Source organism: Anneissia japonica, unplaced genomic scaffold (assembly GCF_011630105.1).
Source record: "Anneissia japonica isolate Jap-2015-1 unplaced genomic scaffold, ASM1163010v1 scaffold26_len2425191_cov177, whole genome shotgun sequence".
NCBI lineage: Eukaryota > Metazoa > Echinodermata > Crinoidea > Comatulida > Comatulidae > Anneissia > Anneissia japonica.
The window spans coordinates 1842233-1854836 of NW_022685220.1; the positions used below are offsets into that span (position 1 = coordinate 1842233).

A 12604-nucleotide genomic window follows, 5' to 3' on the forward strand; every position below is an offset into this window, starting at 1 on the left:
AGATGTGTATAAGATATATATACATTTCCTTCTAGAAACCACTCAATTGCATCATTGGGAGAAGCTGATGATGTTTATGCCTATGTGGACTACACCCAGTTTCTAATTCATAATACACAAAAGCTGATACAAAGACACTCCTAGCACTGCAGCAAAAACCTATTGTAGACCAGCATCAAGACAAACACCCCATTGTCGACCACCCCTACCTTACAATGGTATAATCCACTGTTGGGTGGCTTTGGACAGGGGTGGAATTGGACAGGGGTGGCTTTATTCCGATTTCCGTACGAACTCGTATAGTGTAGCACTATAGCAGGTGTAGGCGGATCGATTTAGGCTAATCCAAAATGTCCAGGCCGGACCAATATTATCCAAGGAGGACTGATTTTGGCCGGCCAAAATCAGTCCCCCCGGACAAATTTTAGCGGCTAAAATCGGTCCCCGGACCAATTTTAGCCCGGACCAATTTTTTCGTCCGCTGTTGCAAAGAAAAAGGGTTATTGATTTCAAAATCAATTTGCCTAGCCTAGATTCTGACTAGCTAGGTTCTGCTCGTTCATTTAGAGACAGAATTATATCCCGATGACAAACTGGTGTAGGCCTAAGTACAGTAGGACGACAGTACTACAGGTACTAGGCCTAGGATTTTGTTGTGAAAGTTGAAGTGCATGTACAAAATGCACTATAGGCCTATGTTTAAAAAAAAAATTGTTAATTATTATTGGTTGGCCTGGTACTGGGGCAGGCAGGCCAGCTTTACCACTGAAAGTCCTGGAATTCGACGATGACGTCAGTGCACGTTTACAAACGCCATTGATTAGAATGAAAATAGACGCGCTGAATTTCGTTGTTTTTTTTCATGAAAGATATAATTTATCGAACATTTATCTATATAAAAACAAGATTAATATTGTAGAAATTGTATTTCTAAAGATGCATATAATTCATATTTCATTTGGCAGACAATAAATATTCAGGAAGATATAATAAAAACGATTATTAATTCTAAAATGTGCATCAAATCTCAGCTATTATTAATCAGTACGGTATGTAGCCTATTATGTTTAAAGTCTTAAAATATTAATTTCTAATTAGGCCTAGTATATAACAAATAATTGTATTAAAGTTTAGGTTCTCATGATGTCAGATAACTTATTGAATATGATGCTATATTTTGGGCTCTGACTTAATTTAACGATGGCCCTGTCAGTAGTAGGCCTAATGACAATATTTGTGCTTTTTTAGCCATGTAGTAAAATAGTACTATTATTTTCAGTGTACAAAATGAGAGTAAATAAGATGTAGTAGAAGAAGAAGAGGAAGAGGAGGAAGAAGAACTTAGCTTTTTTTTAAATAATAATAGATGTGTTGAGTATATTGATATTGATTGTGCGATGAGGGGTTTTTTTTTATATCTTTCGGTGTTATTTACACATGCCAATTCTCAGAAAATATTTTATAATTTTATTATATTATCACCTTTTTATTTCATAGATATTTTTCAAAACATAACTGCTTTAAAACATCATTTATAGACCCATTAAACACAAAAACTGCTCTGGCTTCGGGGGCTTCGCCCACGACCCCACCGTGGCCCTTAGGCAGACCCCTGGACCCCACGCCCAGAGAACCCCCCCCCCCTGAAATGACTTGGCTACGGGCCTGCCAGCACTAGGGGAAGGTGACACAGTGCGACTTAAACCTCACAGACTAGGACATAAAGAGTGGCAGAAAGGAGTAGTCACGAGAAGATTGGATGAAAGATCTTATGAGGTGGATACACCAACAGGCATCTACAGGAGAAACAGAATATACCTAAGAAAAACGCCTGAATCACCACCAGACACAACACCATCAATGCAGTTTATGGACATAGATACTCACATAGACAGACAGCTTCAAGAACCACAACCAACACCGACATCAAAAAGTGGTATCATCAAACAACCCGAGCCACAAACACTGGAAACCAAACCACAGACACCAAACAAGAACAACCACCAGATGACCCAGCAGCGCCGATCGTCCAGAATCAAACGACGACCAACTTATTTGAAAGATTATATAACTACAACTTAATCAAACTCCATATCTGAACTGTACTCATTACTAAATATATGACACTCAGTTTAATAACTCAAAATAATTCAGATACAGAGCAACCAGTACTGGAAGTTTTATTACAACTGTGTTACATTTGATGTTATGTTTTTAGATTTTTTAAAGTAAAAAAAAAATAAAATAAAAAAAAACTACAGAAAGAAAGATAAAGAAAGAACAAGTTAAAAGTTATGTTTTATAAAGTTACTTGCGAGGCCCATAATGAATATTATATCATATATAGTTACTAACTAAAGAATCACAGAAACAGATAGTGATAATGACCAAATACCAGTAACGTTTATTCAATGATAATAATACTTCACAACTGTAATTTTCAAAATAACTCATTTCTTAAAAAGGGAAGGATGTTACAATATTGTACTGTATGACCCACAGAGGGCGCAATACATAAATATGTTGCTGAATAAATATGGCTACTTAGTAACGAAGTTCACGATCATAGTCCGTATTACTTTTGTTGTTGTACCTTCTTCACAAGATGTGAAACAAAGGTTGGCCAAACCACCCCTTCCGTGCTTATTTTACCCATATATATGTAGTTTATTGGATTTTCGCGACCATTTTGAAAAAAGCGCGCTCACGCAAAAGTTCCCAGATTAAACCCCTTTTACCTCACATATTCTGATTCCCCATAAAAAAAAAACTGGTCTAGAAAAACCATATGAGAATTTTTACCTCTCCAAGTGGCACCTATCTCATGTCAATTAGCCTGGTCTACTTATGGATAATGGCAACGATTTCTACCTCTGCAAAAGCAAGTTATGTATTTGTTGTATTTGTAGGTTCGTGTGTAGACAATAAATAAACAATCGACGACTGAATAGTGTCTCCAAGAGGCTTTAATGTAAGATGGCTACCTAGGCTAGCAGCAGAGAGCGATCGTAAACCATGTGTCCCTATTATAGAATGCGCAGTTACCCTAGACATTATCATCAGAGGGTGGATATTCCTACATCCCCCTTTCTAAGCCATGTTGATATATTAAAATTGTGAGAATCATACAGTAGAATGTTTTCTATTTACCATTTAGCCTACACACTAAAATCTAAAACAACTTGTTCACATTAGGCTATTGAACTCAATCCTCAATCCAAAGCTTCACATAATCCTTGTACCTCGTACTTGGTTTCGAGATTCTCCCACTACGCGTAACTACTGTGGAGGGGTTTGCATCTCCTTGAGGTGTCGGGTGAAATTCAATTTCAACTGTACGACGTGAACTAACCGGTCTTATTTCCGGAGTTGCAATCAGGGCTTTACGAATGTGTCTTATAATACCTTTGTCTGTCTTCACTATGTAAGATCTAGGTTCGCTTCGCTTTGCGACAACTTTACCATAACACTGTTGGTCGCGTACATATATTTCTTGCCCATCTCTTAGTTCTGGTAATACTCGTGTGTTTTGTCTCGCGTTAAAGGTTCTTTGCTGGTTTCCTCTGTAGCTATTCTCTCGAGCTTTAAATTTCGCTTCATCTGGTCCTTGTCAGTAAGATGGAGCAAGCTGAGCATCGGTAGTAGGAAGTTATGTGCGCAACCTTCTTCCCATCAACAACTCGCTCGGAGAAAATCCGTTAAGGAGTGGCGAAGTTCGGTACGCTAGGAGAGCCAAGTAGGGGTCATCGTTCTAATGCATTAACCCTTTAACCGTTCTCACTGCCCGTTCTACCTCTCCATTTGATCTTGGGTATCTTGGTGAACTCGTCACATGCGTACATCCATACTCTTTCATAAATTTACTAAAGAGTTCTGAGCTAAATTGAGGGCCATTATCTGACATGATGATCTCTGGGATGCCGTGTTGTGCAAAGATCTGCTTTAGCTTTTTCACCACGCATGCGGAGGAAATCTCGTGTAGATGCGAAACTTCTACCCATCTTGAAAAATAATCAACAACAATATGGTACTCCTTGTTCTTAAAATGAAACAAATCGATACCAAGCTTCTCCCATGGCCTAGATGGCAAAGCTGACGGTATAAGCGGCTCGATGTTTTCAGGTCGATGTACTGCGCATGTCCTACAGTTCTTGATCATTTCCTCAATAGCGCTAGAAAGACCCGGCCACCAAACGGATATTCGTGCTCGGTTGCGGCATTTCGTTATCCCGAGATTTTCCTGGTGGATTCGACCCAAAATGCCCAATCTCATGACTCGTGGTATCACAATACGTTCATCATACAGCAATAAGTCATCAACGATTGCGAGATGTGCTCTGTGTTCCCAATAAGTGTCCATTAATGGTACATTTGGTCTATACGGTGACCAACCGTTCATACAATACGCGCGTATTTGTTGGCATTACGCGTCCGCTTTCTGAGCATTGATAATCTCCCGAATGCGAGGAGCAGTTGCTGGCAAAGCCCCTATAGCAGCTTCTGCAAGTTCCTCCACTGCATTGACAAACTTTATATCTGTTTTCTCTGGTTTGTCGACTGGAGCCCTTGATAAGGACAAGGTAATTCAACAGAAGGACGCACATCTCCGCTCTCGAACATAGCGCGTGCGTACAGTCCTTTGATCCTCACTGTGGCATCGACAATCCGATACTAGTTGCGAGTACAGCCGTCAATTATTAGTCTATGCGTGCCATTCGTTTTATGGTGTTAGTTTTAATTTTATTAATTTTGAGTACATCGCAATGTCTGTTACATCTGATTTTTTTTTTACCGCGAGCTTGTTAAATGCTTCTATAAACTGCAATTTCATTTGTGAAAATTGACCAAGAAAATGAAAAGTTATAGCAATTTAAATTTTACGAATTTTATAAAATTTCATGTACTTATGTAACATTAATCTGTAATTTTGACAATGTTGGCATAAGGTGCCGAGAACGAACATTTGAGTATATACGGAACATTTATTAATTTTTTCTGCGAAGTGAGTCTCATGAACGACAATTCACCACAATTTTGGTAAAATTAATGTTGAAATGAAGAATGTATTTTCAGTCTAATGTTAGTGCAAAATATCATTCGGCCTTTATAATCACCGCACGACGCGCGATTATCATGGCAACTAACACGCGCGTGGGTAATTCGTCACGTACGCTGACGGTTTATGGTCTGGTTGCTATGGTTTTTGTGACGTTCAGCGTGTAGGGACGCACATGCGCCTAGAATGTCGATGCCATAGTTATAACAGAGCCTGGTTCTCACGAGAGCCCTAGTATCCGGATCGGGAGCTAACCGTTAGCGCTAACCGTTAGCACCTGCGTGAGAACGCCCGATCGGTTAGCGCTAACCGTTAGCGGTATCCGGATACGCTAACGGTTAGCAAGCGCTATCGGTAGCAAGTTGAGGGCGTTTCTATCATCAACCAATCACAAGTACGCGTTTACAATTTCCAGTTTCTTATTGGCCAGTGATTCGATCATCATATTGTTGGTATCCGGATCGGGATCTGTCATATAGACGCACGGCAGCTAACGGTTAGCAGGATCCTGATCCTGCTAACCGTTATCTGCCGTGTGAGAACATAGCCTTTGGTTATGTTCAGACACAACGACTTACGCTAGCGTAACGTTAATCGAGTGGTGTGAACTTGTGCGCGGCGTAGCGAACGCCAGTATTATCGCGCAATCACTGGCGTACGGTAATCCAGCAACAGACCCTAGATTAGCGTACGCCACTGATTTACGACAGTCACGCATCGGTGATTTTGAACTCAGCCAAGATTTGACCAATCAAAATACCAGGCACATGTACTATTATCGGGTTGTATCGTGCCAAGCGTAAACGGAAACGTAAAACACGGGGTGGCATTTTAGCTAGTTCCTTAGTCATTAACAATGAAACAAGGGGCTTGTGGTCTGTTTCAACCGTAAACTGCAATCCTGTGACGTAATCTGCAAATTTGTCACATCCCCACGTGACCGCCAATGCTTCCTTTTCGATCACGGCATACCGCTTCTCAGTTACGCTCAATGACCGTGACGCGTAGCATATCGGTTTCCTTTGACCATTCTCCTGTACCTGTAATAGCGTCGCGCCTATTCCATAATGAGAGGCATCCGTGGCTATGATAGTCTCGTGACTTCGGTCGTAGTGTGCTAATATGTCAGTTGAAGTAAATATGCTCTTAATGTGTTCAAATGCAGTACGCTGACTTACCACACTGTATCCTTTCGTAGGAGTTGTCGAGGTTCGCTAATCACCGCAAGTCTTGGAATAAATTTTCCTAAGTGATTGACCATGCCAAGGAATCTACGTATTTCTGATACGTCTTTCGGAGGTGGGTATTGCGATAGCGCTGTCGTTTTCTCCGGGTCAACGTGTATGCCTCCTTCGTCAATAATGTGACCTAAAAACTTAATATTTTTCATAGAGAATTGACATTTGCGAAGGTTGAGGCTTAGTCCTGATTCGCGTAGACGTTCAAACGTTGCCTTGACAAGTTCCTTGTGCACTTGTTTTTTTTTCACTATGAATAAGGATATCGTCCATATGACATATAATACCATCTATGCCCTCCAACACTTCAGTCATTGACCTTTGAAAAATTTCAGGGGCTGAGGTGATCCCAAATGGTAACCTATTAAAGCAAAACCTCCCAACTGGAGTTAGAAAGGTAGTTAGCTCCTCAGTGGAGTCATCTAGTGGGATTTGCCAAAAACCACTATTGGCGTCTAGTTTTGTGAATATCTTAATCTTTGATAGCTTAGCAAGGCTAAAATCCAAAGTGCTCATTGGGTGAATTTCCCTCAAAACTGACTTGTTTAGATCAACACAGATCCTAACTGAACCATCTCGTTTTGGCACACACACCATCCCTGAACACCAAGGTGTTGGCTTATTTATCGTAGATATTACTCCTTGGTCAACGATACGCTTTAATTCGGCTTTGACCTTAGGCAACAGTGGGTGAGGAACGTTATGAGGGGCATACAAACATACAGGTTTAGAACCTTCCTTAAGTGTAATTTTGTGTTTAACTCCCTTAAGTTTACCTAAGCCTTCAAACATACCCTTAAACTCTTTGTAAACCTCATTGCCATGTACTACATTATGTACTTCATAGACTCTGGCAATTAACCCCAGTGACAAACATACGTGTCTACTTAATAAAGGCCATTTTTGGTTCTTTATAACATAGATAATATCGCTGACTGATCTCTTTTTATAACGCATGGCGACGTTACATGACCCGAGTACCTCTAATGGTGTTCCCCCAGGACCCTTTAAGCATTGTGAAACCTTGTTCAACTTTAAATGCTTAACCAAAGCATGAGTGTCTCCTACAACACTAACCGTAGCACCTGTGTCTATTTTAAAAGTGACATTGGCATTGTTTACCTTAATGTTGACGGTCCAGTCATCCTACTCAACATTTAACACATTTATTTCACCCAGAAAATCGTCATCTGTGTCACTACCATAATTATTTACTTCCGCAACTTTAGGGTGTCTAGCATACCTGCAGTGGTTCTACGACACACTTTCATGAAATGCCCTGTTTTCTTACATTTATTACATTTTGCTCCACTTGCAGGACACTTACTTCTTGGGTGGTTCTCATGACCATGGTTTGGGTTCCCTTTTTACCTGTGGACTAGGATTTACTACCATGAGTTTTTCCCTGAGTGTTCTTATAAGTGTTTTTACCATTCAATTTACTCTTAACATAGTCCACTGGCATTGGATTCTCAATGCAAACCATCTTTTTCAGCTGTAATCTCGTTGCCTCAGCACTGCGGCCCATTGTAAGCGTTTGGGTTAGCGTGAGCTTTGCTTCCCTAAGCAGCCGAGATTTTAAACTGTGATCACTAACCCCAATGACAATTTTATTGTGGATGAGATCGTCTTTAAGCGCACCAAAATCACATGAATCACTTAAGCGTTTCAGCTCAGTTACGAACTTTTTCCCTTTGAACCCGTGAGTTAAATATGTATCGTTCATAAATTACATTGGTTGCAGGCTCAAAATAAGCTCCAAGCTTTTCAATAATGGTGTCTGTTGTAAGACCTTCTTCAGGCAGTTTGAGTGTCATATAAATTTGATGGCATTCTCTTCCCATGACAGACAGTAATGTAGCTACCTCACTTTGGCCTCTTTGGCCGCTAGTCCCGTTGCAATTGCGTAATTGACCCATTGGGATTTAAAAAATCTCCAATTCTCTCTAACGTCGCCGTTAGTGTCCAGAGGAAGTGGGCCAGGGAAATGTATTGTTGATGACGCCGACCCATAATGTATATCAGTACAATACTCACAGGTAGCCTGAACGTCGAGCGACCACTGTCGATACCTGTTGGCCTTGCTATGTGGCCTGCTGCGAAATGGTTAGGGCCCTATCAACTTACGCCTCGTGACTGTGTTCTAGTACGGCTGAACCGTCTAACATTCAATCGCCAATCACACCGCTGGCACCATGTTGTATTTGTAGGTTCGTGTGTAGACAATAAATAAACAATCGACGACTGAATAGCGTCTCCAAGAGGCTTTAATGTAAGATCACCTCTTGTTATTGTCAGTGAATATCACTTTTCAGATAATTCAAAGCACGTTTCAGGTCATTTTCAGTTTTCCAAAACTTTCCATCATTTACGCGCCTTACGCTCATTTCCACGTGCACAGCACGTGCTGGTGTTGGAGATTACGTTTTGTTACATATTTTGGGTTTGTGGCAGTGTATTCATATCACTACCGTGCGCATGGATGTCAAGACGTACGCGTACACATGCGTAAATCTTTTAAAATGCTCAAAATTACTCTTTTTTAAAACTAAGGCCTATTTTCAGACTAGGTAGATAAACCCTGCTCAACTCACCGGGTATATCTAAGCCGGGCTTTAATCAGAGTTAAGGGGTTTGGGGCTTCTATTGATTTCGGGTAAAAATATGACCAATCAACATTCAATTATGTGTGCAGTGAGCGAGCGTACGTATGTTTCGAGCGCATTGTTTCGAAACACGTTTCCTAGTTAAGGTCATTAAAATGCAATTCTCGCGTCTGGCTAATCCCGGTAGTCTGAACGCCCGACAAAGTTAAGCCAGGCCTAACGGTGATCCAGGCTTAAGTCAAGCCCGGCTTATCTCTGTCAACGGAGCCTAATTAGAGCATATTTTAGCATATAAATCTTTTCAATCCACACCGCGTGCGCTTCCTGAGGGTTAAAGTGCCGCGGATCACCACCAAACTCGTCCTCAGTTACGAGTTCAAATCTAGTTCTTCTTCACGAGCGGATCGCCTCTTGTTATTGTCAGAGATCGTTTTTGGTGATCCGCTTCTCGAGAGATCTTCTTACTTCCTTCCATTTTTGTTAACATGATATCTCAAAATTGCCAAGAGCAAAGCACAAGCCCATTTCAACAAACATTTGGCTTGGCCTGGAATAGTCACAATAAGGTTTTCAATGTGCCCAGTCATGCGTGACGTCATCTACGCGCAATTTTGCGTTTATACATTATCGATCATATCACCCTAACCAATTGTCATATTTCAATCATATTTAGTGGGCATAAATTTCAGGTCAAGGTTGAATAACACGTACCGAAATATTTTGCGTGCGTCTCATAACGCGTGCGTTAAAATTTTAAAATGCTCAAAGCCACTTTTTGACTAAATTAAGCACGTTTCAGGCCATTTTGAGCATTTTAAATTTTTTGCATGTACGGAAGCTATACATTACGTTTTTTTTCATATTTTGGGTTCCTGACATTGTTTTCACAAATTTCCATTGTTTTTAGTCATCTTATGGCCTATAGCAATGCCGTACGCGTGCATCAAACATAGAGATCTTTGCGCGCGTTTATGCCGATATACAGTGAAAATAATAGGCCTTTTATTATTCAGTTCAGGGCTGAATGTCATGTACCTTAATTTTAGTTCGCGCGTCATATCGTGGGCGTACGCGTGCGTCAATATTTTAATTGCTCAAAATCATGCCTATTTTTAATCAGTTATAGCTCCTTGAGATGAACTGTGACCCCCCAATTTTTATTACATATTCTGATAACACGAGTTGTAGATATAACTTTATAGATCATTTTGGCTGATCAGATATTGTGACGTCATCATATTGCCATCTGAATTAAAAGACTAAATTTTTTTATATGACGTAATAATTTTTATACAGATTTGACCGTATTTCGCTTATACTTCATCAACCGACTCCCACATTTGTGTATGTGTATTCTCTTTCAGACGTGTACCATTCATTTATCATTTTGATGACGTCATCATGGACAAAATGAATGATTTTTTGGACCCCTTCATCTCTCTTTCTCCATATCTGTGAATTTTCACGACAGGACGGCGGCAGACTATATTTCGACGCTATCAGTTCATATGAAGGGAAAATTCGTGTGGCATTACCGACCAACAGGGGTTTTTAAATGACACTCGACAAGGTTCAATTTCGTGTGCCATTACCGTCCGTGAGCGCATCATGACGTGCGCGTACGTGTGTGTTAAAATTTGAAAATTCTCAATATCACTTTTATATATAATTTAAAGCACGTTTCAGGTCATTTTCAGCATTCCAACGTTTTCCATAATTTACACATATCAATTTATTACATATTCTGAAAGCCCATGAGTTATAATTTTAACCTCTTCGGTCCTAGTGGCCTTATATAAGGACATTTGTTTGGGTCTACTAGCTCTTTGATGTTCCAGAAAAAGTGTCTGCTGCCCTTTCTAGTTTGATTTTCCATATTGTCTATAACAACCATCTAAGTTACACTGTCTGATGTTTCAGAAAAGGTGTCTGCTGCCCTCTCTAGTAAAATGCCAAAAATTACTATTTAAAAAACAAATTAAAAATTAAAAAATAAATTAGATAATGTTTTATGCCATTTTGAGCATTTTAAAATTTTTCAATTGCCACCGCGCGCACTTGCTGAGGGTCAAAGTGCGCTGGATCACCTAACTCGTCCTCAGTGACGAGTTGAAATCTAGTATTTTTATATCTCTATGGGAGAATTATCTTGTGTTTCTAGTAGGGGTGTCAGGAAAAATTTGGTACGGGGCAAAAATCGGTCCGGCAGACTGATTTTGGCCTCATAATTACTTGCCAAATGTAGTCCACATAAGCCAAAATCAGTCCGCTGAAATTTACTTTGCTGCACAGCACACTTGGAAATATTACGTCCGCAGTAGATTTTGGAGGAAAGAACAATTCCTAAGCTTTTACAAACGCGCATATGCTTATCTAGCCAATCACAATGATGTCCCTATCTGAAGCCTTAATTTGCATACATCACCCTATATAAGAGTTTAAGATCAGCATGTACTTGTGTTTAGTTGATAGTAGAGCCTTCGCGGTTAGTGAACATTGGAATAACAGGAAGGAAAGACTTGGATATGTACACGGATATACATTATCTGTAGCTGTTGTATAGTGTTACAGTATATTTGCTATGAACAATTACATACTGTACATTGAGATAAAATTAATTTCATATTCATAACTCATACCGCCTCCACGCCTCATATATTTGGTAGAAAGAGAGGGTGGGTGCGTGGGTGAACGACGTGAAAGGGTTTTTGAAATTTAACATGTAACATGTAGATTCCGCTACGCTAGACACAGCACTGTGGTTTTAAACCACCAATCACAATGATGTCCATCGCTGAAGCCTGAATTTACAGACATCAGCCTATATAAGAGTTTAAGATCATGATGTACAGTACAGTATTTGGCTTTTTTTTATAGCAGAGGCTTCGAGGGGGTTTTTCAGTGACAGGACTAACTAGCATACCCCCTTCTAAATCCACTCCTCATATATTTGGTAGAAAGAGAGGGTGGGTGAACGTCGTGAAAGGGTTTTTGAAAATTAACATGTAGATTCTGCTACGCTAGCCACAGCCATAGGCGTAGATACCAGGAGGATGGGGGGATATATCCCCCACCCCCAATATTTGACAAAGGGGATGGTCCATTGTATCATCCCCCCAATATTTTGACTATGTATGGGATAAAATGGAGCTTTACACACTTAGAAAGACTGTCACAGAAATAATTTGCACTGTCTTATGCGCTTACAAAATGAAAATTAGCATAATGTATTAATGTTGATAACAAAATTATTTTATCTGGTACCAATCTAGGCTCTTCTTTCCTTAGATGTTAGATGTGCTTGCAAAGAGAACCACATTTCACACTGAAGGGTGTGTACGACATCAGTAATGTTATGTTAATTCCAAGAATGTGTAAGGTTATATCGGTTGATGAGGAATTTATTGATTAGGCCTATAATAGGAAATTGCATCAATTTATTTTGCAAAAACAAGGTTTCCAGCTTCAGAGGGGGGCACATCCCCTGTCCGCACAAGGGCACACATTGGCGCTAACACTAGGCGCGTAACAGGGGTTCTTGGGTCAGAGTGGGTATTTATTTATTTATTTATTTATTTATTTTTATTTCAACCATCTTTAAAGAGGTAACCCTTCTAGTTTAGCCCAGTAGGTTAACTGATATTCAGGGGCCCTCAGTACAGTACAAACAACATCATTACAACATAATAATAATAATAATAATA

General features: G+C 39.9%; 1 protein-coding gene across 1 annotated transcript; it reads right to left on the minus strand.

Annotated features, from left to right (window-relative positions):
- Window positions 1–3751: 3751 nt before the first annotated feature.
- On the minus strand, window positions 3752–4399 carry LOC117108611 (uncharacterized protein K02A2.6-like). Its single transcript, XM_033250693.1, has one exon. It carries the CDS (start codon window positions 4397–4399, stop codon window positions 3752–3754), a length of 648 nt encoding a protein of 215 aa, XP_033106584.1.
- Window positions 4400–12604: the final 8205 nt, after the last annotated feature.